Source organism: Drosophila miranda, assembly GCF_003369915.1.
Source record: "Drosophila miranda strain MSH22 chromosome Y unlocalized genomic scaffold, D.miranda_PacBio2.1 Contig_Y2_pilon, whole genome shotgun sequence".
NCBI lineage: Eukaryota > Metazoa > Arthropoda > Insecta > Diptera > Drosophilidae > Drosophila > Drosophila miranda.
Window position 1 is genome coordinate 23,123,327 of NW_022881614.1, and position 27,562 is coordinate 23,150,888.

Below are 27,562 nucleotides of genomic sequence, written 5' to 3' on the forward strand. Positions count from 1 at the left end.
TGGGGGTGCCAGGGTGACCTGGTGGCAGGGTGGCATGATACGCTTCAACTATGACAAAGGGTTGCCGATGACCGAAAGCGGTTGAAAAAAAGGAAAAACGAACAAAACCAAAAAAAACGAGGGGGAACGTTGTGAGTTGCAGCAGACACCGCAACTCTACAGTTACACCCGATACTAAGTCAGTATGGCTCTTCTCCGGCAGACGCCGCTAATATTGAACGACACGACAAAGAGTGCGTGCGAGAGAGACAGAAAATCAGTCTGAGCGTGACGTCGGGCGCTGCGTAGCCACTGCAAATTGATTTGTTCCTATTGGCTATAAAAATTATCTGATCTGATCCAGATTCAGCAATCTGATAGAAATGATCATTATCTGCGTTTTATTCTGCGTTTTTTGTTTTCTCGTATCCTCAATATTGTGGATGCAACAGATTTTCGTCCTTTGTGGGGGCGGAAGGGGGTGGGGCGAAATTCTGAGATTACGTTTTAAAGTGAGATCTAACAGGAGTGCGGATACCAAATTTGGTTACTCTAGCCTTAATAGTCTCTGAGATTTGTGAATTTCCCCAGATTTTCATCCTTTGCGGGGGCTGAAGGGGGTGTGGCGAAATTTTGAAACAAACTCGTCTCGGTCCGATATATTAGGAGTGTGGATACCAAATTTGGTTGCTCTAGCTTTTATAGTCTCTGAGATCTAGGCGCTAATGTTTTAATCTAAGCAAAGCCGGCTATGCTACGTGTGTGTTAGAGAGAGACAGGGCGAGAAAAAATGAAATTGTTTTCTCGATGCTGGCTATAATAATAATACGATCTTATTCAAATTCTGCAGTCTAAAAGATATGGTCATTCTCTACGATTCTGAGTTTTTGGTTTTCTCGTATCTTTAAAATTGTGGGTGCCTCAGATTTTCGTCCTTTGTGGGGGCGGTAGTGGGCGGGGCGAAGTTTTGAAATATTTTTGTAGCAGTGACATATCACAGAAGTCTGGATCCAAAACATCGTTGCTCTAGCTCTTATAGTCTTTGAGCACTAGGCGCTGAAGGGGACGGACAGACGGACGGACGGACAGACGGACGGACGGACAGACGGACAGACGGACGGACGGACAGACGGACGGACGGACAGACGGACAGGCAGACATGGCTCAATCGACTCGGCTATTGATGCTGATCAGGAATATATATACTTTATGGGGTCGGAAACGATTCCTTCTGGACGTTACACACATCCACTTTTACCACAAATCTAATATACCCCAATACTCATTTTGAGTATCGGGTATAAAAAGCTATATATATACATATACACATGTGAGAAAAGAAGCAGGAATGTCTAGGCCAGGCCAGGCCAGGCCATGCCAGGCCAGAGCACTATCCCTATCCCAATTCCACCCAAACGATTTCCAGTGGTGCGAAGGTTCTGGAAATTCCTAAAATTCTTACCCTACCCCATTACGTCACCCTGTCCCTAGGAAATTATAAGTCTACTCCATGTTCATTGCTAATAAAATTCAATATATTTCTTTGTACTTCATCATAGACATGTTGCTTCAATCAAAAACTAGCAAACCAAGTTTCACTTCCGAAAATAACACAAGTATTGAACTACAATCAGCAGGCAACTCAAGAAAAAAAACGAGGGGGAACGTTGTGAGTTGCTGCGGAGACCGCAACTCTACAGTTATACCCGATACTAAGTCAGTATGGCTCTCCTCCGGCAGACGCCGCTAATATTAAACGACACGACAAGGAGTGCGTGCGAGAGACACAGAAAATCAGTCTGAGCGTGACGTCGGGCGCTGCGTAGCCAGTGCAAATTGATTTGTTCCTTTTGGCTATAAAAATGATCTGATCTGATCCAGATTCAGCAATCTGATATATATGATCATTATCTATGATTCTGCGTTTTTAGTTTTCTCGAATGTGCAATATTGTGGATGCAACAGATTTTCGTCCTTTGTGGGGGCGGAAAATGGTGGGGCGAAATTCTGAGATATACGTTTTATAGTGAGATCTAACAGAAGTGCGGATACCAAATTTGGTTACTCTAGCCTTAATAGTCTCTGAGATTTGTGGATGCCCCAGATTTTCGTCCTTTGCGGGGGCGGAAGGGGGTGTGGCGAAATTTGGACACGAAACGGTCAAGGTCCGATATCACAGGAGTGTGGATACCAAATTTGGTTGCTCTGGCTCTTATAGGTTCTGAGATCCTTGAACTCATATTTTGCAATTGACAAAACCGACCATGAAACCTGTGTGTTAGAGAGAGACAAGCGTTGCACTCTGCCTGCCCTGTATTCGAGTGGCAGCAAATGAGGCATTAATATCCAGTCGGAGACCCCAAACGACCCCGAACCGAACCGAACCGACCCGGCTTGTGCCTCTGGCTTCCATGTTTTCGATTATGCCAGGGCAAATTTAGTATTCCACTGTCGACGTTTTCGTTGTTGTCATGGCATTCAATGTTAGCAATTTGTAATGGAAAGTGTTGTCGACGTTTTCGTTGTTGTCATGGCTGCATATCCATCAGTCGAGCAGCCAGCCAAGCGCAAGTAATGTGTCACATTACAAATGTGGTTTCCTTCCCCATTCCACATGTCGCTGGCACACACCCCATTCAACACCACCCCCTCAACGATGGGTGCCAATAACAAAGGCATTAGCTAGACTTCCAGACGGATTTCGAAGCTAGCACAAACATCAAGCAATAAGCCATAAGTGGCACTTTATTAACTTATCAAGCAAAAGCAATCAGCAAGCAGCAGGGGTATGCGGATAAAGATTGGGGCGAAGGAGACCTTAGTGCAACAGCAACATTGCATTTATATAGAAGACCAAGGCCAGATCGTTTATATGCTGACTATCGTGGGACTTGTCAGCCACATTATCATCGCCATCATCAGCGTCGTCCTCGAACCAGCTGCCAATTTCCATCACATTGCGCCAGTTCAAAACCTCATTGTAGCCAAAGAGGCCGCAGATTGTTGCTGTCGAGGCAGGACGGGAGGGTACTCGTAAAGATACCTCATACAAGTGGCAGATAAGCCGTGCTCACCTTGCTCCAAATATAAATCTCGATACTGCTCCCCAGGCTCCGTATTGCCTTCTGTTCGCGTACCACCTCATTGCAATGGCTCTTGGCCAGCAGCTCGTACACCTGCGGAGGGCTCAAATGGGGGGCACACACGTGATGCTGCAGCATGTAGAGAAGAAGCACCCTGAAAGGTGGAATGTGGGGTAGGTTCTTGGGTAAGCTATTAAGGGATATACATACTGATGGGTCCTCTGGTAGCCAAAGGTGGGTGCATCGCTGCTCAGCAGCTCCAGGCACTCGTGGGAAGGCAGCTTACAGTTTCTCAAGTCGAGCTCCACAATCTCCCTCATGCAGAGATCTACAGGAGACAAAGAGAGAGAGAGAGAGAGAGTGGGAGAGTTTGGGCTATTATTAGGTGTGGGGTTCTATTTCAGCTCACCTGATTGCGTTCTATTGGGGTGGCATTCGTTGACCACTTTCCCATATATGGCCCCAGCTGCTCGTACTCTCCATTGGCATCCAATTGACCGTACCTTACCGATGGCGGCAGAAGCATGACGTTTCTCTGAAAGGCAGTTTCCAGGACTGGAAGAAACATTGGGATTCAAGTGCCCCAATCGGATATTCACATGTTCTATTCGCTCTTACTTTGTCTTTCGATGCCCGTTGCTGTTGCCAGGGAGACACTTGAGCGGCTCTTGATGTGCTCCATCCTGTTCAGCAAATGATAGTAGAGTTGCCTCTCGAAGCGAGTGGGCGGCACGTAGCGCAGTTTCTCTGCCAACGATAAATATTCATAAATTCCCATTGCTTACGTGGGGGACATCTGTCATCTCTATCGCGCATGCACGGCTCATTAAGCTCACGTTTTATCAGGAATTCGGCCAGGAGCAGGGCGAATGTGGCGCTCGCATTAAGCTTCCGGCTGCAGGACATTTTATCGAGCAACCCGTAGATGCGCTGGGGCAGCTCGTGCTGCCGATCCATTTCGCTGTCCGCCAGCGGAGCTGGTAGCATGCAACACCCTCTAACTGCAGCCAAAACCAGGCCGAGTTTCAAGGCAGCAAGCAACATGTTATCAGCTGTAACGACAGGATTCATCTATGCCGAACTGGGTCCCGGCCACATCGAAATCACATCGCCTCTCGTCTTTGATTTTACTCCCCTTATGAAGATTAATCGTATGACATTTGTTCTGGTCGCTGTTGTGCGTGGGCGACATCGAGTACTGCCTGCTGGATCTTCGCTGCGATGTCCCACAATATTAAGTTTCCCATATTAATCACAATTTAAAACCGAATACATTACGCTGATGAAAGGATTCTGGAACTCAACAGAGAATCAGTTAAACCAATATATATACGGGATATCATTTTCGCCCTGTTACTCAAGCTGGAGGTTTGGCGCCCCTCTGTTTGAATTTATTAGAGTAGGCAGCAACAGAGCTGTGAACGATAACATTCACTTGGCAGCAAAATACCTTATTGCGCTTGGCCTATCCGAAAACTGGTCACACTGGACTGTCACTTTTTCTTTGTGTAATTTTTTGTAGTGAAAATCTTATAAGTAGAAAACAATTTAAACAGGCAACCCCGCAACCACTTATAATGTCAGAGAACAAGGACGAGACCCTGGCCAGTTTCCAGGTAAAGTACTCTGGCCACGTCCCACCGAGAATCACGAGAAATTTCTGTGATTATTTTATGCGCACATTTTCGGTGCGTGTGTGCTGTGTGTTCGCTGTTTGTGGGTGACGTTGTGTGGGATAATTTTCTCGGATTAACTCAAGATTGTAATGCGAGTGTTCCCCCTTTCATGATATTCGTAGAACATAACTGGCATCGACGATGTCGGAGAGGCCTTCTCCCACCTGGAGGCTGTCAACTGGAATCTTATGGTAAGTTCTATTCTGCAACGTCACAGGCGTCTTTGTCTCGGTCTTCGCACATGCGTATATTCTATTGCGTTGGCGTTTGTTGCTTTGTCTGCTGCAGGATGCCCTGAGCCGAGTCATGCCCCATGACGATGCGCCGCTGTCCAATCCCATACAGGCGGCCCGGCCAGCTGTCCCGGATCCAGTGCAGCCGGGATCACAATCGAACACAAACGGGTTCAGGCCTCCCAGCTACGATGAGCTGCCGGGGCCATCGAATGCCGGCGCCTCCAGCTTCTTCGCATCGACTATGCACAACCATAATCAGAACCACCGGAATCGGTATCCCAGTGAGTATAATGTGATTACGTCGTATATACACAAATTACATGGCACATATCTACTATAGCGTCACAATTGCTAGCCCATCTGACGTCGACCATTAACTTGGATCCCTCCAGTCAAAACTACAACCAAAACTTCATGAACTTCAACATACACTTCAATCAGATGTTGTTCCACATACGATTGCCTCCAACAGCAACGATTGGTAGGTACCTCGCGCACCTGTAAGCCGCAACCGAAGGTAATCCCATCCTTTCTTCTGGATTCGCTTCTTTTAGAGCAACTAAAACGCAAAATTTTCGACGCGACCAATGTCCCAGTGTGTCGGCAGGCCATAAGCGGCTGGCCGCCTTTGAGGGCCAGCGATGCTCAGATAGGGGGAACACAAATTTGTAATTTAGATTTGTCACAGGAAAACGAGCTGATTCTCGTTGATCTAACCGATGATGGTTTCATGGACACAGAACCGTAAGCGATGCAAATAATGATTCTTAAAACTGTATTATAAAACGACTTGTCACGCTATCCTTTTAGAGATGAGGTGCCGCAGCGAACAGATAAGGATTTCACTATCAAGATATTGTACGAGCCGGAAGGCACCTTCACATTGAGCCTATCCGGACAGACTACCATCCAAGAAGTTAAAATGAATGTTTTCTGCGTGAAGAACATACCAGTGAGGCATCAAGAATGGACCGGCTGGCCCAGTGGTTGTAATAATGAAACAACCTTGGCGGTAAATTCTTTCGGCTATCATCGACATGTGTATTAAACTTTGATGATCATTTCAGCAATCGGGCATTGAGCTGAATCACCGATTCGTCTTACGAAACATTGCGGAACGCGTTCTATCAAATTCCAATGTGTCTCTCGATGGCGACAACGCACAAACGAGTTCCAGTTTGTTGAACAACGTATTCGATGTTGTGACTCTCGACAGCGAGAGCTCAGCGGATGAGTTTGAGGATGCCACGGACTTCAATACGGCTGAGTACATATTTACAGATTCTCCGCCCGTTCAACCGCTCAACAGACATCTAAGTGAGGACTCAAAAAGCTTTTTTTTTTATATTTTGCTCTGACTAAAATTGTCGTTTCTCTAGTACCAAACAATACGGATGATGAGACGACTGGGTCCAACCAGTTTGTGGCGAACTACCGGTCCCGGTTCGGTGAGCCCTATCCTGAGTTCTTTGACGGCAGCTTAGATAATGCCTTGCAGCTGGCCTGCCACAAGCCTGCCAAAGAGGTGATAACAACAATAGCACCCAACTATTCCCAAAGAGGAAGTGTATATATCATTCTTAATATTTATAGCGTAAACTCTTGGCCATTTACTTACATCACGGCGAGAGCATACTCACGAATGTTTTCTGTGATCATCTGATGAAAGCAGAGAGCATAATTCAGACATTAAAGGAAAAGTTTATTCTCTTCGGCTGGGACATGACCTACGAGAGCAACAAGGATATGTAATTTTACAATTAAATGACCTCCAACTCGCATCAAAAACATATACTTAATGAATCCATGATGTTTTCAGGTTCCTCTCTTTGCTGACGGCTCGTATAAGCAGCAACGCCTCACTCACGGCCAGAAACATAAAGCTAGACAAGCTTCCGGCCATTATGCTAGTTGGAAAGAGCCGACAAATGGGAAGTAACTGCGAGGTTCTCTCTGTGATTCATGGTACGGCAACTCAAAGTCCCTCAAATCTTTATATTTCATATACAAGCCTTTACTTTTTAGGTAATATTGGTCTGGATGATTTGCTAACAAGGCTCATTGAAACAACCGCCATGTACGAGGAGCAGCTGCAGGTTGAGATACGACAGGAGGATGAAAAAGCGGCACGGGATCAAGTGAAGGCCGAGCAGGACATGGCATACGAGGAAACCCTACAGGCGGACATGGCCAAAGAGGCAGCAAAGAGTCAAAAGGCGGCCGCCCAGGCAGCCGAACGTAAGCGCATTGAGTCAGAGCGAGCTGAGGAGAGCGCCAGGCGCGAGTCCATACGATTAGTCGTAAGTAGCTACCAATTAAGTTAAAGAATTTTCTTAACCAAATCTCGTTATTTGGCAGGCTGAACAGTCGCTGCCTCAGGAGCCGGGGGAGCAGGAAACGAACATATTCAAGATACGTGTGCGAAAGCCCACGGGCGATTTTCTCGAAAGAAGATTCTACACTCAAAACAACTTGAAGGTAAGCGGAGGAAGCATCCCTCTTGATCAAAGCCATTATTAACCTGGGATTCTTTTTGAAATCCCTGCAGGATCTGCTGAACTATGTGACCGCCAATGGGTTCCTCATCGAAGAGTACAAACTGATCAGCAGCTGGCCGCGTCGCGATCTGACAGCCATCGAATCTAGCCAAACCCTGGAGATGCTCAAACTGTATCCGCAGGAGACGTTCATACTAGAAGAGCGATGATTCCGTTTCGTTCCGTGTTAAGAGTTTTGTTTTTTCAATTTCAGTTAAGTATAATAATTTTAGTGGAGCCCCAAAAGTATACAAACAGCGTACACATAATACAAATACAAACATATACTATATCTAATGATAATGGTCTGCTCCAAATAATTGTAATAGTTTTTACAACTATATATATATATATACTCGTACATAAATGAAATATATATAGAAGAAGAAAGTGCATCCAGAAACTGATACATGCCCCAGCAGCAGCCAGCACCAGCACCCAATGACACTTGCGGGATAGCTGATTAGAGAACGGGAATATAAACAAATTTAATGCATTTATGTTGGCTTGTTTTACTTTTATTAATAATAAATTATATAACATGTACTGAACGGCCGGGTGACACTGCGCCTAATTACACATAAAACAACATATAAAACGGTGTAGGGGAGAGGGGGGTCAGGAATCAGGGGTTAAACAATGAGCACACAAGGTTGTTACGAATATAGGCCATCGCAAATGGATGGGTAAGAGAGCGAATGAGCAAGGGTAGGAGAGCACTGTCTAACGCTACATCTTCCAATCCGATCCAGATTCAGGAGTCTAGGTTTTGCCCAGAAATTGTTCGATGGGAGCCAGCACCACCAGCAAAATCAGCACCACAACAAACAACGCCAATACCACACCATAGACTCCCAGCAGTCGCTTGCGCATGGCACCATACTGAAAGAGGGGAAACAAGAATCCGTGTAGTGCTTATATAGAAGATTAGAAGAACCTTGACCTACCGGTGCATCCATTTTGCGCTCCATTGTCATGCCATTGCGCATGGCGTGCTGTTGATGATGCGGCGACATTTCGCCCATCTGGAAGGTGTTAGCCCGCTGGCTGAGGTGTCGTTCCGAGGCCAATCCCGTAATCTGCCAATGATTCAAGCACAAGCCAATCTACACATTAATGGACATAGCCACGTTGCTCTTGTTGGACAATGGATGACATATGAATTAGTAGCAGATGAATGAGCGTTTAGGGACACAACTAGAACCTCTGTACAGGCAGACAATGCAGGGAACCAAGATCTCGATAGAGATCTGGTTTGACTACTCTTTATACACTTTGGGGTCAAATGAAAGGGGTACACACAACCACCCTGGGGTATCAGTCGCTCTACTTACAGAGAATATCAGGTGGACGAGGACATGGACCACCACGAAGCTGACCAAAATCCAGTCCATCCATTCGGGCAGTTCCGCCTTTGGCAGTTTCACCGAAAAAAAGATGGTCACAACTGAAAGAGCAAGGAAAGAGCATGTTATTCCCAGATGAGTCAACTCTTCTGCGAGGGTTACTTACTGCCCAGGATGTGAGCCAGATTGCCGCCCAGCCAATGACCCCAGTTGAAGTACGGCCGCTTCTTGTCATTGGGCCCGGGGCGGAATAAAGCACCAATGGGCTGAAGGAAGCACAGGATCACGGTGATCAGGCCAATGATGGAGTGGGCATGCCACACCGCCCGTTTCAGCTCCACCCAGATGAGGATGTAGGCGGCTATTGTCAGCGACCAGGTTGTGACCATGAGCAGGCGATGCCCCGCGAACCACTGGTCCTTGCCGCAGCTCTGTCTGCCCACCCACGTCTGCTTGAAGTAGCGGGCAAAGCTGATGCCCAACGATGTGGTGCCAATCCAGGCGACGATCATGAAGGCGCCATGCAGCTGCACGAGGATATTGCTCGAACCGCTCAGGTCCTGTACTTCGGCCAGGTTAATGGCCTTGCCCGAGGGCAGGCGACCAATGTCGTGATAGCCCACACTGTTGTCCTTCAGACTGCTGCCGGAGGCCACCAGCAGATGGTACTGTTTCCTTCTCAGGTCAAAGGTGCGTCCCTGCACCACGGTAACCGGATCCCGCTCCACCTTGCAATAGATCACACCATCCACAATCGAGGCATTCAGCAGACGAGCCGAGCTCTGGGACTGCAAAGAAGAAGATAGCCATTCATAAATGGAACATCAGCATGGGACTGTGGACTGTCCCACAACTTACCACGCTGGTCCTGACGGCGGCGTAGGGAGTGGCCGAGGTGAGGGAGGAGTACATGACGACACGGCCATTCTCGGGAACACACTCGGTGGTCAGGTCCTCACCCATCTTGGCATCCTCCGAGAGACCCACTGCCACGTAGGCAGTATTGTTGCCCCTGCCAGACTGTAGCTCGAACTCGTAGATGTCCCCGCGCACTGTCACGGCGGCCACGGAGGTGCAGGTCTTGCTGTTCACACAGCCATCGGGTAAGCCGAAACAGTTCTTGCTCACGCCGCAGCCATTGTAGAAGGGATCAGCGGTGGCTGCCACAGCGCTCGGCGCCACGTAGTTGGGCGGCACATGCGGTGCTCGAGTGGTAGGAAGAGCAGCTCCAAAGGCAGGCTGTGGAACAGCTGTGGGCAGTGGCACGGCACCCAGGTCACGCCTGACAATCTGCACAGGATTAGAGGGAACGCCCACCCAGAATTCACTGTACGATTGGGCAATCGTGGCACTACGGAGGAGAGAAGTTAGAGTTAGAGAAGTGGCTTCTTTAGAGGATCTCTCTACTCACTTGAAGACCACTTGGCCGAGGAAGTCCACCGGGGACTGCCACACCAGGTAGACCTGCGGCTTGGGCCCCGCATTGCTGTGCGTTGCCGAGTTGTTCACGGAGTTCTCGCAGTTCATCAGCTTGACTGTGCCGTCGCGGGCCGGGCTGAACTGGCCGACAATCTGGTGGGGCGGATTGCGGTTGCGAGCCTGCACCATGAAGCCACAGAAGGTCAGACCCTCCGGCACTCCCGTGACATCCACGCGCACCGTCTGGCCCTGGCCCACCGTCGAGGCGGAGGTCTCCACGCTGAAGGGGGCCCCACTGTTCTGGGGCAGCACACTGCCACCCGAATGGAACGGCAGCATTGTGTCGCACACCGTTTCCGGTGCACCCTGCGGCAAGCTCTGGCTGGGCTCCAACCAGGTAGCCATCACTAGCAGCGACATCGTCATCGCCAGCGCACTCCAGCCGAATCGCTCGTGGTCTCTCCGCACCGTCAGCGTCATCTTTTTGAGCACCTGTCGAGAAGACAATGTGAGTCAGAATGTTAATCAAACAAGATGTTCGTTCTTTCGTTGGTTCGTTCGTTCATCGCTTCGCTTCTGGTGTAACCACGAGTGATCAGAAGCGAACCGAACCGTGTCCACGCTTCCGTCTGCACCCCGTCATACGCATCTCCACGTACTACCATTTCCATTTCTATAATTTGCCGACTGTTTAATTACCATGGCATAAATAATTGCACTGCCAACTTTGGCAAACAATGTCGCCCCCGCTTATCGGTGACACGTTTCCTGTGAACTGCCACCAGACAGCCACCGAAGAATTGCAAATGTATCTGCGAATATGTATCTGCTTATCTGGTTGTGTATCGACACACTTGATGATAACTATCTTTCTCTATGACTATAGTCAATGAGGTACTATCAGTGAAGCACTATAGAGTGGGGCCTCAGGTACCATAAGCAAATTGACCAATAAAATGCTGAAATAGTTCTCTCTCTCTCTCTGATAGAAGCATAATAATACCTTGAAAGTTAACCTTAATCGTTTCATAATAGGTAGCAGAGTACCTTTCATATGAACTTGAGTTGAACGATTAATGCATATTTTGGCAAAACTTGTTATAAATCAGTTCTGCAGTTGTTAATGTTCATATAGTAGATTTCCCATGAAAGATCCTAAAAACACAAACAAATATATCACCAAATTCCACTTCTTTCATGCCATATGCTTAAGAGTGCCTTAGATAAGCTCATTCATCGCCAAATGTTCCCAAACCCCATTAGAGTGTTAAATTGTGAGTGTTCAACCTAAATCAGATTCATGCATATTCAAAGTATCATATAATTACGAATGCTACACTGACAGCAGACGGTAGTCATATCGCGACAGATTGTGCCTGACGTTAGGGCTATGTATATTTAGAGGGGAGAGGGCCACCGTATCGTTTAACACCATTTAACTATCGGTTTGTTGGCCACTCAATGCTAATCACTGTGGAGCTCGTCAGGCACCGCTGCGTATACGTAGTGCCCACTACATAGTACAGTAAATCGAGTCGGCGATTAGTGGTTTAGTTTAGCGGTGTAATAAATTAAGCGTTTATTGCGCTTAAGCAAATTACTTAATTATTTTTAGTGGCCGACAATTGTCAGGCGAATTTATGGTGCTTTTTTTGCAGGTGGGTGCCGAGCCAGTGCCATATTATCGAGGTCAGTTCCCCCAGAATGACTCAGAACGTGACTTTTGCTTTCGCTTGTGGGAGACGCCGCGGGAGTGAAACGACCGCAGCATACAAAACCACTATGTATAGTGGATTTTCCCATGTGCCTACACGATCGGCATACTGATGAATTCAGGCTGTGATTCATTTAAAGCGAAGGCGAACAACGATCTACCCAGACAAGCAGCGTGTATGCATATAACGCTCTGATTTTGTCGCTCCCCTCTCTTGAAATAACAAGAATTCGAATTGAACTTGAATTTGAAAACATTTGCGATTAACCTTGAAGTGTTTTCCTTTTCATTATACTATATACTATCTTTATACGAGCTTGTATATATCTGGCTTTAAATGCGTTTTTATTATTGTAAAATTAATTCCATCGCCTTTCTTTGAAATGCCAGCAAAATGCTAATTGAAGCTCGCCACAAGCTTCGGCTTTAGCTCGATACAGTCATTGTTTAGACCTTATTTTTGTTATACCCGATACTCAAAATGAGTATTGGGGTATATTAGATTTGTGGTAAAAGTGGATGTGTGTAACGTCCAGAAGGAATCGTTTCCGACCCCATAAAGTATATATATTCTTGATCAGCATCAATAGCCGAGTCGATTGAGCCCTGTCTCTCTGTCCGTCCGTCCGTCCGTCCGTCCCCTTCAGCGCCTAGTGCTCAAAGACTATAAGAGCTAGAGCAACGATGTTTTGGATCCAGACTTCTGTGATATGTCACTGCTACAAAAATATTTCAAAACTTCGCCCCGCCCACTTCCGCCCCCACAAAGGACGAAAATCTGTGGCATCCACATTTTTAAAGATACGATAAAACCAAAAACGCAGAATCGGTGAGGATGACCATATCTTCTACAGTGCAAAATCTGAACCAGATCGTATAATGATTATAGCCAGAATCAAGAAAACAATTTCATTCTTTCTCGCTCTGTCTCTCTCTAACACACAGGTTTCATGGTCGGTTTTGTCAATTGCAAAATATGAGTTCAAGGATCTCAGAACCTATAAGAGCCAGAGCAACCAAATTTGGTATCCACACTCCTGTGATATCGGACCTTGACCGTTTCGTGTCCAAATTTCGCCACACCCCCTTCCGCCCCCGCAAAGGACGAAAATCTGGGGCATCCACAAATCTCAGAGACTAGAGTGGCCAAATTTGGTATCCGCACTTCTTTTAGATCTCACTATAAAACGTATATCTCAGAATTCCGCCCCACCCCCTTCCGCCCCCACAAAAGACGAAAATCTGTTGCATCCACAATATTGCACATTTGAGAAAACTAAAAACGCAGAATCATAGATAATGACCATATCTATCAGATTGCTGAATCTGGATCAGATCGGATCATTTTTGTAGCCAAAAGCAAGAAATCAATTTTCAGTGGCTACGCAGCGCCCGACGTCACGCTCAGACTGATTTTCTGTCTCTCTCGCACGCACTCTTTGTCGTGTGGTTCAATATTAGCGGCGTCTGCCGCAGGAGAGCCATACTGACTTAGTATCGGGTATAACTGTAGAGTTGCGGTGTCCGCAGCAACTCACAACGTTCCACCTCGTTTTTGGTATATATTCGCGCCATATAAGAACCGCACAATGAGCGCTCACTTTTTATTCGTTCGGACCTTGAAAGTCAAATTTATTGATTGTGAATGATTTATCTAGAAAACATCACATTCACCAGAGACCCAGACCTTTACTGACAGACAAACATGGCCAATAGGGCCGCCACCACGTTCGTCGTCATACTGTGGAAGGTAAAGTGAAAACCTGAAAAATTTCACCTGGCCCCAAAACGGCCGCAGCCATAACAATAAATGCTTTCCATTAAATTCTTGGCACATTAATAAGTGTTTTGGCCATATAGCCATTGGCCCCCCCAGCTCCCATTCGCTACGGCTTGGCTTGGTTGTTAAGCTTTTGTTTTGTGAACGTGAGACAAAACTGATTAGCGACTTTTCCACAACAAATACACAACAACAATGAGCCATTATGTGGGCTCCTACACTTGGCTCTATCATGCTTATTATATGGTATTTGTCCGTATGTATGCATTTGTATATACCCATACTATGTGGTGTGCCCGCTCCCCAATAGAGGTTGTCATGCCCTTGTTAAAAAGCCAGTTTTCAGACTGGTAAAACAAAAAATAGTCGCAATTTGAATGCTGTCAGTGTACGAGTGCACACAACGTTTGCTATATGCATATTGTACATGCGGATTGTACAGATCTGAGAAACATTAAGCTCTGCTTTTGACAGCACCACTCTAATGGCTTTGATCAATATTAAAAGTTGAAAATTTTGTAGACCCAAAAGATCAATGTGGATCAGAGCCAGTAGATAAATGAATTGCGGCTGGGCAAAAAATAAAATAGGAATCGACGAATTTACTTCATCCAAGCATATTTTGTTATCTCGATCGGAGAGAGAGAGAGTCTTAGAGAATCTATAGATATTAACTGCATTAATCTGCTGACGCGGCTTACACGCGGTGTTATGCTGCGCAGCGACTGTGTCCCAACATTCTTCAAGCACATTGCCGATGCTGCGCCTCTCCGGTGTTCTGTTACGAGACGCGGCCCATTTGGTCCACTTACCCGACTGGTAAATACCCGACTGGATCGGATAAGTTACATGTTTAATTTGAAATCACTCTAATTAGATACAACCCTCTGAATGTCGCGTGAAGTTCTGGAGTAGTGTCGTTAAGTAGTATGTGCTTCGTTGACAAATATTGATAAGATTTCTTTGGCTTTATCATGCTCCCGGATAAGACTAACCAATTCAAGAAATATGCCTCTATCTAGCTGTCTTATCTTGTTTATCAGCCATAAAATAGTTAGGGGCTTGGAAGTTCCCAGCTCGTAGAAATTTAGTAGCACACGCCAAACTATTGACCCCACGCTAGTGCCAAGGGTGGGGATGTGACTTGGTATAGGATGGGGTTCGGTCAAGGTGGGCTAACAATTTTCTTTGCTGTGGCAATTGCTGGTCATTTCAAGGCAATCTTAACCGGACATCGCGTGCCACGAATTGTGTAAACTGGGTTAACACTCGCTTGTGTTCGCTTTTCCAGGGAGTACCCAAATATACAACAGGGAGGGTTTGTCATGGGGTTAGAGCTATAATTTCAAGGAGGTACATACATATGTATATATTCCATCCATTCTATGCCTGGCAGATTGATCAACATTTGCTGCTTGTGTGTACAGGAGGAAAACCCGAAGTGGCATGTGTCAGGGGGCTTCTAGCTTCTTGATGGGTATCGTCGTTCTTTCTGGGAAAATTAATTTCAAACCTCCCGTTGATAAAAGTTGTAACGTGTCACCTACGCACGTCTGTGTATATAAATCCTGCCAGGCTAGCTGTTATTCAGCGAAGGGAAGCACACGCTTTGGGTTTCCGGCCTCTGCTCGTCGGCTATTGGAGTGATGTTCTTGCCCCCCCTCCTGCTGGTGGCCTATACGCATTATACCGCGAATGAAGTAGCGTGTCACGACGAAAATGCTTAACCGGGAGACACTGTTTATCCCTGAATAGAATTGTGGAGGTGTGCTGGAAAGGTATCTCAACTCCGCCTCTGGTGTTGTCGAGGTCGTGTCGCCCACCCTACCATGGCCATTCCAAACCGTTCGATTTATTGACGGAATGGCCCCTTTGTCCGGGGCGTCCTACATGTGGAATTTTCCAGCGAAAGCAAAGCGGTAGATTAATACATTATAAAGTTTATTCACTTACTGGCTAAAACAATAACATTACCCGCAAATACCATAATATAATCCCCCACATTAAAAGAGTAGCTAAATGAAATATATGTATAAAATTCCTACAAATACTTGGCTATGTGTCATACAAACGATATACTAAACAAGTCCGAAATGGACAAACTAACTTGCTTGCTGACTCCGTAATGTTACGAAACCAATTCGAGTGGGCACTTCTCCCTCTCACTCACCGACCGGCCCTAGTTCCCTTGTTTCAAGTTGTAATTTATTAATAACAGAATTCAAGTCCACTCATACCTTTTCTCCAGTTCATGGCTCCATCGGCGAAAGCGCTTTCCTCGATGAATACCTAAAGCTGCTGTGGTGGAAGAACACTTAAATGGGCACAAGGTTGGGGGAAATCATATTTGCAGATCGGCGAGAGTCACGAGAAGCCACTACCGGAATCAAATCTAATTCTCTCCTAATCACCTCCGCACAGAAATCATAATTAATTACACATTTACAAACACGAATACAATTACTCCGTCAATCCGTTGCTTCCTCTTTTTTTTCTATTCTCTTTCTCCCGACTGTTATCTATGTTTCCTTTCCACCTCCTGGGCAAAAGGGAACAGCACAAATTCTTTCCCCTGCTTCTGCAGGTGAAAGGTACGCGAAAGCAAAGAAAAGGCCAAACGGCCAATCTCCGACGGTGCTAGATTAACACTTCCTCTCCGCCGATCTGCTCGCGACCAAGGGACGGGCCCTCCTTATCTGCCGCGTCGCGCTCGACTACTAAAGTGCAGACGCCAACACCTCGGGAAGCTAGCCGCTTGGGGGGACCGAGCGTTGCCCAAATGTCTTCTCCCTCTGCTTCCACGCTCGCTTCTCCGATGGCTGATCGCTTTCCAGACAGTCCCAAAGGTTTAAACGCCACTTTGTTAGGCTTGAGGCTGCTGTTGTTTGCTGGCTGGCTTCCTTGGACGATCGAATCCGCACTGATTAACTCGATTTACTAAGCGCCAAGACTACAAATGGGACAACTCTTTATTCTCCTTTAGCCCTTCTCGTCTCTTCCCGCAGCACTTACACCAACCGGACTCAGCGCTATACGGCTTCTGACGACTGAATAGCCCACTCGCCTTCAACCAAGAATCTCGCAGTCGAATCTTGGATTTAGATATTTAGATTCCCTAGAGTTTTTCACTAAATTCTTGGTTTTTCCTTTCCGTCGGACCGATACGCAACCGACTCAATTGACTTTCACGAGGGAATAGCCGATAGGGACGCCAACGTTCTGGCGGCAAATCCTCTAACAGGTCCCTGGATGCATTTTCAACAGAGATAGCCTGACGTTTTGACCTGTTACCGTCTTTTTGGTTTTCCCTTGACCTGTCGTTCGCCTGCCACTCTGAGCACTAGATGGCGCCACAAAAAACTCAGCATTCCCTGTTACAAGCGCTACAAAAGCCCCCCCGAAAGATCAGGCTTGGGGGTCACACTCCCAAGAATGATAACAGGACAGCTTGAAGCAGTTGGTTTACTGACGAAGATCTTTCGCGTGAAACCGTCCTACGTAACGACCCTGCAAATCCTCTAACTCATAGCAGGCCTGCCCTATCTTCTTTTTGACCCTGGCCTTCAGAAAGCCCGGACCCAACTTCGCGCTGTACCCTGACTGAAAATTGCTCTGCCTGAAATTTCTTCGGAACACCTCCTGGCCGACATTGTAGGATATGTCTCTCGACCGTAAGTTATACTGCCGTTCATTCTTATCGTTCTATTTTTTCATGACTTCTAGAGCCTTGCTTCGAACCAAGTCTAATGAATCCTCCCGCGAGAAAACTGCTGACCTGTCGTCCATCACCCGCAATGCTCTCAGAAGCTTGTATGTTGCCCCGGAAGTGATGAAATGCTGTCCGAACACCATATAATAAGGAGTTGCATTCAGACTTGCATGCACCGCCGAACGCAATGCGCAGCAAATGCTGCTGAGGTGCTCGTCCCAGTCCTTCTGATCCTCGCGCACATAAGATCGGATTGCTGCAATCACCGAGCGATTTACACGTTCGGAAGCATTAGCTTGGGGTGCGTACAGGGCCGTGAGAGTGTGCGAAACTTTATATTCCCGGAGTAGCTTTTGGAATGCCTCAGACTTAAATTGTGTGCCATTGTCGGATACTATTGTCTCCGGAACCCCGAAAGCATGAAAAAGATCTTGCTGCATGTATTTGACTACCACGTCCGCGGTCAACTACTTCACTGCCTTAAGAAACACATATTTAGAATAGTGATCGAGGACGATAAAGATGCCTATATGTCCACTTCTTGAACGGGGATATGGCCCCAGGAAATCTACATATAATTTCTGGAAGAAACGTTGTGACTCGGGCGCAATTCCAATCTTCGGTCTCTGGATTGTATTGGGGGCCTTGGTAGTCTTGCAGACATCACAAGCCTGGATATACGTCTTCACATCGGCAACCAAACCAGGCCAGTAATAATACCGTCGTATCCTTTCTAGGGTTTTGTGAATGCCTCCATGGGAAGCCAGTGGATTGTCGTGCGCGTTACGCAAAACGTCAACCACTAACCCTTGAGGAATCCAGAGTTTCCAAATGAACACATCATGTAGCACCTCTCCTGTTGCGTGATCTGACCTACGATACAACAAGTTATCTACAATTTTGAGATCTGGCAACTTATTAATATTTGCCCTAACCCTTTCTACGATCTCCACGTAATCTTCTGCCACCAACAACCCATTGCTCGCGTCTAGAGTCGCCACTTCCTCCTCATTTACGCGAGAAAGAGCATCCGGAACCACATTAAGCCTGCCGCTACGATGCTCGATTTTAAACGAGAAACTCTGCAGCTTTAATGCCCATCGGGCTAGACGTGAGTGTAAGTCAGTTTGTGACATGAGCCACTTTAAAGAGGCGTGATCAGTGATTACAGTAAATTCATGCCCCTCGATGTAAGCTCTGAACCTATTTATGCAAACTATTGCGGCCAGACATTCTTGTTCGGTGACCGAATAATTCTTTTGGGCTTTGTTGAGTTTTTTCGATACAAACGCAATCGGATATTCGTCCCCCTCCGGTGTCTTCTGCACCAGCACTCCCCCAACGCCTGTCTTTCTAGCGTCGCAGTGAACATAGAATGGTTTGCTAAAATCAGGACTACGCAAAACTGGCGCTGAGCAAAGCATCTCCTTCAACTTTTCAAAAGCCTCCTGACCCTCTGGAGTCATTGAAAATTTCTGTCTGGGTTTGAGCAAGTCCGTGAGAGGCGCGGCTACCGATGCGAAGTTGCTTATAAACTTCCTGTACCAGCCTACCATACCTAGGAAGCGACGCAGAGACTTTAGGGATTTTGGCAAAGGAAAATCGGACATAGCCGAAATCTTATCCGGATCTGTACGAATAACCCCTTCGCCTACTATATGCTCCAAATACCGCACTGACTTCATGCAAAACTTGCTTTTCTCCACATTCAGCGTTAACCCTGCCGCTTTTATGTAACTTGCCACTTCACTCAACACTCTCCGATGTGACTCAAAACTGTCCGACACAATCAAAAGGTCGTCCAGGTACACAAAAACTTCATTTCTTAAACTGGCCGGAATTACCTTGTCCGTCAGCCTTGTCATGGTCTGCGAAGCATTAGTGAGACCAAAAGGCATTACCTTATACTGGTAGAGAGGTTTCCCCGGAACCGTGAACGCGTTTTTATCGCGTGAGCTCGGCTCTAAGGGAACTTGCCAATAGGCATCCTTAAGATCCAGGCTCGAAATAAACAACGCCTTAGGAAGACGTCCTAAAATCCCATCAATTTGTGGTAACGGATACGCGTCTTTTTTGGTCACCGCGTTAACTTTCCTACTATCTAAACATAGCCTCACCTTTCCTGGCTTCTGCACCAATACTACCGTTGATGACCACGCACTATCGGATTCCTCTATCACCCCTAAGCTGAGCATCCGATCTATCTCCGCATATAACAATTTCTCTACCGCAGGAGATACAGGGAAGTGTCTCTGCTTCACGGCTTTTGCATCACCTACATCAATTGAATGGGAAAGCAGAGCCGTCTTTCCTAGACCGGAAACGGAAAACGAAGGAAATAAATTGATGGTCGCTTGCAACTGGTCCATTTCCCCTCGGCTGAGGTTCTGCGGTTCATGAACTATCTCTGCCAGCGACATGCTGGGTGGTAATAAATCGAAACTTGACCAAAAATCGATTCCTAAATACAAGTCCTGGCTGAGCGATGGAATAATGTGCAGCTCAAGGTCCTTCACTGCACCCTTATACTGCACCGGTGTCCGCAGTCGTCCCACTACCTCTTGCCTCCGTCCATCCGCAGTGGAAGCATTTACAACTCCTCTCTTAAAAGGAATTCGGCTTTGGATTACGCGTTCTGCTAACTTTCCGCCTATAACACTCATAGCTGCTCCGGTGTCCAATAGACCAAGGACCGTCTGATCCAACAGGCGAACTTCCGCATATGGACGCTTGTCCTTCTGCTTGTAACGAATGCAATTTATCGCTTTCGCCGCCTGCCGGAACGCTCTCATCCTTCTTGCACTCCTTGTGAGGGACTTATTACTGGGTTGGTCGTTGGTGAAAAGCGAATGGGATCTGGCATGGACTAGTTGTGGCCAGACTAAAGCTTGGGGTATGTCGGATTCTGATTTCTCAGACGGAAGCTGGGCGGTAGTTTTAAGTATCCCTACTGGGATTTCGCCTCTGCACTCGACTGCATGCGCTGAACACTGACGCTGAACACTGCCGTTTTTTTGGCACTTGCTACACGACGGCTTATATTTATTAGGTGCTCCGCACCCAAAGCAAAAAATTTTCCTTTTGCTATCGCAATCGTGGTAGCGATGCCCCTCCTTTCGGCAATTCCAGCAAATCAGTGCCATGGCTGGTACCCTTGACTCCGCCTAACGTCGTCGAGAAAACCCTCCCTTCTACGACAGACTTCTCTCAAACGTTCTACGGAGTCGATCGTCCTCTTCTTCTACATCCGAGAATTCGGAGGCCTCCTCTAATTGGGCTTCCTCTACCAATTCCGCAACCTGTTTCCGGAAAGGAATCAATTTCTGGTACCCTTGACTCCGCCTAACGTCGTCGAGAAAACCCTCCCTTCTACGACAGACTTCTCTCAAACGTTCTACGGAGTCGATTTGGACATTCAGGAGTTCATGTCTAATTTCAGGTCGCAAATTGCGCATGGGACATGGGAGTTTCCAAATCATCCATCAGCTGTATCAGGGCGTCGTGGAAGGAATCGAAATATTCTTTTTCTTTTTGCTTCCTGTCCCTTATCGCTTCTCTGATATCCACATCGGTTCGAGAATCCCTAAACTGCTTTCTTAGGGCTTGGCATAACCGGTCCCATCTCATCGATCCGGAAGTCTTGTGGTAACGCCAATAAAAATCTCTGGCCTTTCCGTCAAAAAGCAGACTGGCGTTACTACACAGAACTGGAAAATTTCCCTCGAGAGTCTGATGCGTCAAAGCCTCTACCCTATAGAGAAAATTATCAATGCTCAATCCTTCTTGGGTCCCATTAAAACGTAATTTCCAACTGACTATTCAGTCCCTGTCGGAATGTTTCCTCCACTTCTCTGTCCCTATTTTGTTGGACCGGATTATCCGCTTCCCCACGTCTATTCCCTTGAGGAATGCTATTGCCAGTCTCTTGGAAATGTGCTGCTATGCTGGACTGAATGATTTGAGCCATTTTGTCCGTGAGCTGGGCTACCACCTCGTTTTGCATCGTGCTGATGGCCTGTGTAACCATGCTACTAACTCTTTCAGCGGTTATGGCTGCTGCATCGTTTTGCTTGGCCTGGGACCTGGTATTATGAGGAGTACTTCTATCGACGCATAGCGTCTTGCATGTGGGACAGGTAGTATGGGTCTTGACATGTGACTCAATACCAGTTTTGTGAAACTCGTGGCTGCACTTTGTTTTCAATGTAGGAGCCGAAGCCAAAGTTTTCCCACACAACTGGCATTTTGGCGCCGGAGGCGGTTCAGGCTCGTTATCGGGGTTCTCCATTGTACAAAAAAATAAATCAAACTTAATTCCTAACTGTCCTGACAAAAATATATCCCACAAAAACTACACGACAAAACCTAAACACTTACTTATCAAACGCAGACAAAACCAAAGTTAAAAATGTGTTAATAGTAAAACTAAATTAAGTATTCTAGTTAAAAGTCAGATAACTTATGCTAGCAAACCTAAGATGACCTAAAAATTCAAAAATAATAAGTAATTGTACCTGAACTCAAATTGCAAAGAGAACTGATTCCTCGTGTTATAATTCATAGCTTCCTACGTTGCCAACTTAGGGTCAATGGCCCAGCAACCGCCACAGCTGTTTTCAAGTCTCGCTTCCCTTGTACAGCGAGAGAGCTAGCAAATCAACAGCCCTACCAAATAACACACATGGAATGTAAACCACAAGAATAGAACGCAAAGAATATGATACGATAAAATAAAGTCATAAAAATTTTTGCCTTACGCATAGCTGATCCCCATGCGAAACGGACCCTATGCTAATTGAGACCCCAATTCCTAAGCACAAAAGAAAATGAAAAGAATGTGTACGCGCGCAGACGCCTTGCACTTGTCGCTGTCTAATCAAAACCAACAACAACTGCATGCGCGAGCCGTGGCCAGCTGCTGCTTTGATTCGCGCCGCTGTCGTCCAAACATCTCGGCTCGGCACTCTACACTTGAAATGAGCATTCTGCTTCTGATTTCACTCGTGGCCAACGGAATTCTATAATCAAGATTAATCCGAGTATGTCCAACGCGCTAAAGCTCATCAGCAGCAATGGCTAAGCCTTCCGCACAGTCCTTCAGCCGTGGGCAGGGTTCCGTAAGTAAACGAGATTCCCTCTGCAGTCCTATGCGCCCGAAAGACCATGTTTAAGACTCCTGCCTCAGAAAAAGTAGGGTATTATTAAGATCGATGCACTTTTCGAAACGCTCCTCAGACGTGGCCGGATGAAAAGTCAAAACTTCTGCTTCCGTTTTCCGAATCGTCTGACGAGCCCTCTACTTGGTGTTGAGAAAAGAAGATATTCTTGAGCAATGACCACTTCCAGAGACCACTTCCGCCCCACGTTGGGCGCCAATTAAAAATTCATGATTCATAAATTTAACGTGTCACCTACGCACGTCTGTGTATATAAATCCTGCCAGGCTAGCTGTTATTCAGCGAAGGGAAGCACACGCTTTGGGTTTCCGGCCTCTGCTCGTCGGCTATTGGAGTGATGTTCTTGCCCCCCCTCCTGCTGGTGGCCTATACGCATTATACCGCGAATGAAGTAGCGTGTCACGACGAAAATGCTTAACCGGGAGACTCTGTTTACCCCTGAATAGAATTGTGGAGGTGTGCTGGAAAGGTATCTCAACTCCGCCTCTGGTGTTGTCGAGGTCGTGTCGCCCACCCTACCATGGCCATTCCAAACCGTTCGATTTATTGACGGAATGGCCCCTTTGCCCGGGGCGTCCTACATGGGGAATTTGCCAGCGAAAGCAAAGCGGTAGATTAATACATTATAAAGTTTATTCACTTACTGGCTAAAACAATAACAATACCCGCAAATACCATAATATAATCCCCCACATTAAAAGAGTAGCTAAATGAAATATATGTATAAAATTCCTACAAATACTTGGCTATGTGTCATACAAACGATATACTAAACAAGTCCGAAATGGACAAACTAACTTGCTTGCTGACTCCGTAATGTTACGAAACCAATTCGAGTGGGCACTTCTCCCTCTCACTCACCGAACGGCCCTAGTTCTCTTGTTTCAAGTTGTAATTTATTAATAACAGAATTTAAGTCCACTCATACCTTTTCTCCAGTTCATGGCTCCATCGGCGAAAGCGCTTTCCTTGATGAATACCTAAAGCTGCTGTGGTGGAAGAACACTTAAATGGGCACAAGGTTGGGGGAAATCATATTTGCAGATCGGCGAGAGTCACGAGAAGCCACTACCGGAATCAAATCTAATTCTCTCCTAATCACCTCCGCACAGAAATCATAATTAATTACACATTTACAAACACGAATACAATTACTCCGTCAATCCGTTGCTTCCTCTTTTTTTCTATTCTCTTTCTCCCGACTGTTATCTATGTTTCCTTTCCACCTCCTGGGCGAAAGGGAACAGCACAAATTCTTTCCCCTGCTTCTGCAGGTGAAAGGTACGTGAAAGCAAAGAAAAGGCCAAACGGCCAATCTCCGACGGTGCTAGATTAACACTTTCTCTTCGCCGATCTGCTCGCGACCAAGGGACGGGCCCTGTTTATCTGCCGCGTCGCGCTCGACTACTAAAGTGCCGACGCCAACACCTCGGGAAGCTAGCCGCTTGGGGGGACCGAGCGTTCCCCAAATGTCTTCTCCCTCTGCTTCCACGCTCGCTTCTCCGATGGCTGAGCGCTTTCCAGACAGTCCCAAAGGTTTAAACGCCACTTTGTTAGGCTTGAGGCTGCTGTTGTTTGCTGGCTGGCTTCCTTGGACGATCGAATCCGCACTGATTAACTCGATTTACTAAGCGCCAAGACTACAAATGGGACAACTCTTTATTCTCCTTTAGCCCTTCTCTTCTCTTCCCGCAGCACTTACACCAACCGGACTCAGCGCTATACGGCTTCTGACGACTGAATAGCCCACTCGCCTTCAACCAAGAATCTCGCAGTCGAATTTGGATTTAGATATTTAGATTCCCTAGAGTTTTTCTCTTCACTAAATTCTTGGTTTTTCCTTTCCGTCGGACCGATACGCAACCGACTCAATTGACTTTCACGAGGGAATAGCCGATAGGTACGCCAACGTTCTGGCGGCAAATCCTCTAACAGGTCCCCGGATGCATTTTCAACAGAGATAGCCTGACGTTTTGACCTGTTACCGTCTTTTTGGTTTTCCCTTGACCTGTCGTTCGCCTGCCACTCTGAGCACTAGATGGCGCCACAAAAAACTCAGCATTCCCTGCTACAAGCGCTACAAAGTCTATAACCAATTTTACATTGTTTATGCATAGGTATATGGTGTAGTTTAAATGGAAATTCGAACTAGAAGCGACAGTTTCCGACTCAAACCCAATTCCCAATAGAAAAAGGGATATGGAAGAACAAATCCATGATTCAAAAATAAAACCGCACTGAGAGCTGAACAGGTGCACACTGGCTCGGAAAATGGGAAAACTATGTCACACGTGTAGAACCGGCTGCGAAAAGACCTCTACTGTTCCGTCATGATATTGATTTGATTTGATGAATGTGCATATATAAAATTGCAATTAGATGACATCATGTAGTAGATCAGAGAAGGTACGTACATATGCGCATACGAGAGCATTCAAGGAAAACTTGTAACGACACACATAAAAGTGAAGCCAAAAGCAATTGGATGTGTCGTTAATTACAACAGTATGTGTCTGTTGCATAGTACTACGGGGGATAGAAAGCGAGTGTCACAGTTGATTAATCAACGGAGCTAGGGATTGCATAAAGGAAAAACACAAACACACAAGTGTGCCAATTTCTGGTGGCCAGCGTCACGTCCAGAGATAAAGACATCGTCTCCAGCTCCACGCCCTCTTTCCAGGTAATTGCTTTTTAGCGTCTTGTGCTCTATTGCATTCCATTCCATTTCGTTTTCATTGCCTATACCTTCTCCTAGTCTTCGTCGATCCCCTGTTTACATCACCAACTTTTGGGGACTGCGCAGGCGCAACGGCTGACATCACTCACTTGACAATGGATCGCATCAGGTCTTTGTTTTACACTCTCGCGTAAAAAGTTGTTTAATTCATTACTATTTTCCCATTGTATTAGAAGAGTTGCACTAAGCTGTGCCATAGAAATTGAAATGCCTTGTGGATCTATGTATGCAGCTGGGGTCTGTGATCTCACACACTTTCCCAGGCTCTCGGAGCCACTCTCACACAGCTTCGTATCATTCACACATTGTTGAGGAACCGGTTCCAGCGTACGAGTACATGCGACATAGTTGAGGTAGAAAGAAACAACCGACACAGACACAGTTTTTTTTCCATATTTATTTTTGCGCGAGTCTCGCGCTCACACTCTTCGCTAAAGGTACCCCCAGCACCTTAGGAATTTTTATGAACTGAAGCCTAGTAAACTTGAAACAAGTTGTTTTCCAATTAGCATGATCACTTTTCGATCTCATCCAATGGGAGCATCGAAGATTCCTCTCAAATATTGGCAGTGGGTGTGGCAGTTTTGTGTTAGTTTTCAAGTTTAACTTCACTTTCTGTGGGGTGGAGTAGAGTAGATCTACATATTTGCATATTGCATGCCATTCCTAAAATGCTTGCACACTTTGTTGTGTCTGTGCCACGGCACACCTGTGCCCCAGCGTTTTACCGCGGCAATCGGCCTTTGGTACATAGAACACGCCACAGGCGGGCACAAAACACCATTTATTGCAAATAACTTAAAACTCGTTTGTCAAAGCACGCACTAACCTAAAATTTCTGTTAAAAAACGTTAAAAATAACTCCAAGCTCCGTGCGTATACTTCTCTGTGGAAGTTTTAACCGCTTTTGCGCCGTAACCGAACCGAAAGCAACGCGATACCGCCAACGACTGTGTGGGGCTCAGTGGGGCCACCGGGCTTTTGGTAGTTACTGGCCTGGCGAGCTCCCCAAACAGCGCGATGAACGTTGCCGAGAAAACGAATTTTATATTTTCATAAAATATTTATTTAATCTGATGGAAAATTGAATTTTTTTATTACATAATTTACACTCATGATTTTGAAATCATTTGGTTTAAATTTTAACAGGCTACAACGAATACCATCTTGACTTGTTTCCATTGCTTGCATGCACATCAAAATCGATACCAACAATGCCCGTAATGGCATATTTCTTGCTCTAGGCAGAGTGTGGCCAGGTGTACGTTAAACTGTCGGTTAAAAATTCAAATTTTGTATGATAGCTAAAAGAAATGTATTATGTGTGAGAGTTAACAAAAAATCAAATGTGTACAGTCTATGGGCACAAATTACAGTAGGCAAAACAAAAAATCTTTATATTTATGCTTCGAGCCAAAGATTTAGGACTCTTTATGAATAGCAAAATCGAGGAATATGATTTTCGATCGTGGAAAAATAGCGATAAGCCCAATGTTTGGTGTTTAGTCTGACACATCTGTATGGTAAGTGGAGTGGACTTAGATACCCCGTCTAGCTCACACACCGTGCATATTTTTAAACTTTTCATAGTATTTTCCATTATTTTTCAAGACGCGTTAGTATTCATTAATTTCTGATCAGCATCAAAATCCTGATGATCCCGATTCGTCCGTATATTTACGGTATATTTTTAAAATGACACAGTATATTTTGGTGTATTTCTGAGGGTCGGACGGTATATTTTGCAGATAAGTCCGATAAACACTGCAATAGAGCTGTCAAACCATCGATAGTGGCGCTGCTTAATAGTTTTGAATATAACGATTCTGTCGATTCTGTCGACTGTGTCATCGGTGGTCTTACACCTCTACACGCAGGGTGACCGTTTACGGTATTTTTAATAATTTTCGGTAGTTTTTGATGTCAAAATTGAACCGACGGTATTTTTACGGTAAATCCGTATATAATGGTATATTTTGCCAGTTTCATCAATCTATTAAATTTCATTTTCAACGTTATATAGAAATTCAATAAAAATTATTTAAAATAAGCCAATCAAGTAGAAAATTGATTCATGAATCGTATACAATTTTGTGGGCATGGCTAAATGTGCTGTATAGCTTAGAATATTCGACGAAATATCAAAATTGATGAATTTTTTGAATC

General features: G+C 45.9%; 2 protein-coding genes and 1 pseudogene across 6 annotated transcripts; 1 reads left to right on the forward strand and 2 right to left on the reverse strand.

The window, feature by feature from the left end:
- Window positions 1-2,707: 2,707 nt before the first annotated feature.
- Window positions 2,708-4,106, reverse strand: LOC117193745 (annotated as a pseudogene).
- Window positions 4,107-4,534: 428 nt separating this feature from the next.
- LOC117185804 (FAS-associated factor 1-like) lies at window positions 4,535-8,011 on the forward strand. Of its 2 annotated transcripts, none has more exons than XM_033397546.1 (13): window positions 4,535-4,678; window positions 4,861-4,929; window positions 5,027-5,255; window positions 5,330-5,455; window positions 5,529-5,718; window positions 5,785-5,986; window positions 6,042-6,291; window positions 6,354-6,499; window positions 6,568-6,722; window positions 6,794-6,939; window positions 7,000-7,274; window positions 7,333-7,452; window positions 7,523-7,681. In XM_033397546.1, exons 1-13 carry the CDS (start codon window positions 4,640-4,642, stop codon window positions 7,679-7,681), a joined length of 2,106 nt encoding a protein of 701 aa, XP_033253437.1. In that variant the 5' UTR covers window positions 4,535-4,639. The 2 variants fall into 2 exon arrangements, with proteins under 2 accessions (XP_033253437.1, XP_033253436.1); XM_033397545.1 differs by having other exon boundaries at window positions 4,640-4,678; window positions 5,315-5,455; window positions 7,523-8,011.
- On the reverse strand, window positions 8,008-26,527 carry LOC117185863 (putative ferric-chelate reductase 1 homolog). Of its 4 annotated transcripts, none has more exons than XM_033397541.1 (7): window positions 26,498-26,527; window positions 10,269-10,768; window positions 9,716-10,208; window positions 9,024-9,645; window positions 8,846-8,958; window positions 8,459-8,617; window positions 8,008-8,393 (listed from the first exon to the last, which is right to left on the reverse strand). In XM_033397541.1, the coding sequence occupies exons 1-7, from the start codon at window positions 26,510-26,512 to the stop codon at window positions 8,274-8,276; spliced, it is 2,022 nt and encodes a 673-aa protein (XP_033253432.1). In that variant the 5' UTR covers window positions 26,513-26,527; the 3' UTR covers window positions 8,008-8,273. The 4 variants fall into 4 exon arrangements, with proteins under 4 accessions (XP_033253432.1, XP_033253433.1, XP_033253434.1 ...); XM_033397542.1 differs by having other exon boundaries at window positions 8,274-8,393; window positions 8,459-8,590; XM_033397543.1 differs by lacking the exon at window positions 26,498-26,527 and adding an exon at window positions 26,226-26,422 and having other exon boundaries at window positions 8,274-8,393.
- Between the last annotated feature and the right edge of the window lie 1,035 nt (window positions 26,528-27,562).

Bases quoted from the DNA above. Each gene is read 5' to 3' on its own strand.
- LOC117185804 (XM_033397545.1), top strand. From the start codon at position 4,640: ATGTCAGAGAACAAGGACGAGACCCTGGCCAGTTTCCAG. The intron at 4,679-4,860 runs GTAAAGTACTCT...TGATATTCGTAG, and splicing joins AGACCCTGGCCAGTTTCCAG to AACATAACTGGCATCGACGA. The intron at 6,723-6,793 runs GTAATTTTACAA...TGATGTTTTCAG, and splicing joins TACGAGAGCAACAAGGATAT to GTTCCTCTCTTTGCTGACGG.
- LOC117185863 (XM_033397541.1), bottom strand. The intron at 10,209-10,268 runs GTGAGTAGAGAG...TCTCCTCCGTAG, and splicing joins CTCGGCCAAGTGGTCTTCAA to TGCCACGATTGCCCAATCGT. The intron at 8,618-8,845 runs GTAAGTAGAGCG...ATTAATGTGTAG, and splicing joins TCGTCCACCTGATATTCTCT to ATTGGCTTGTGCTTGAATCA.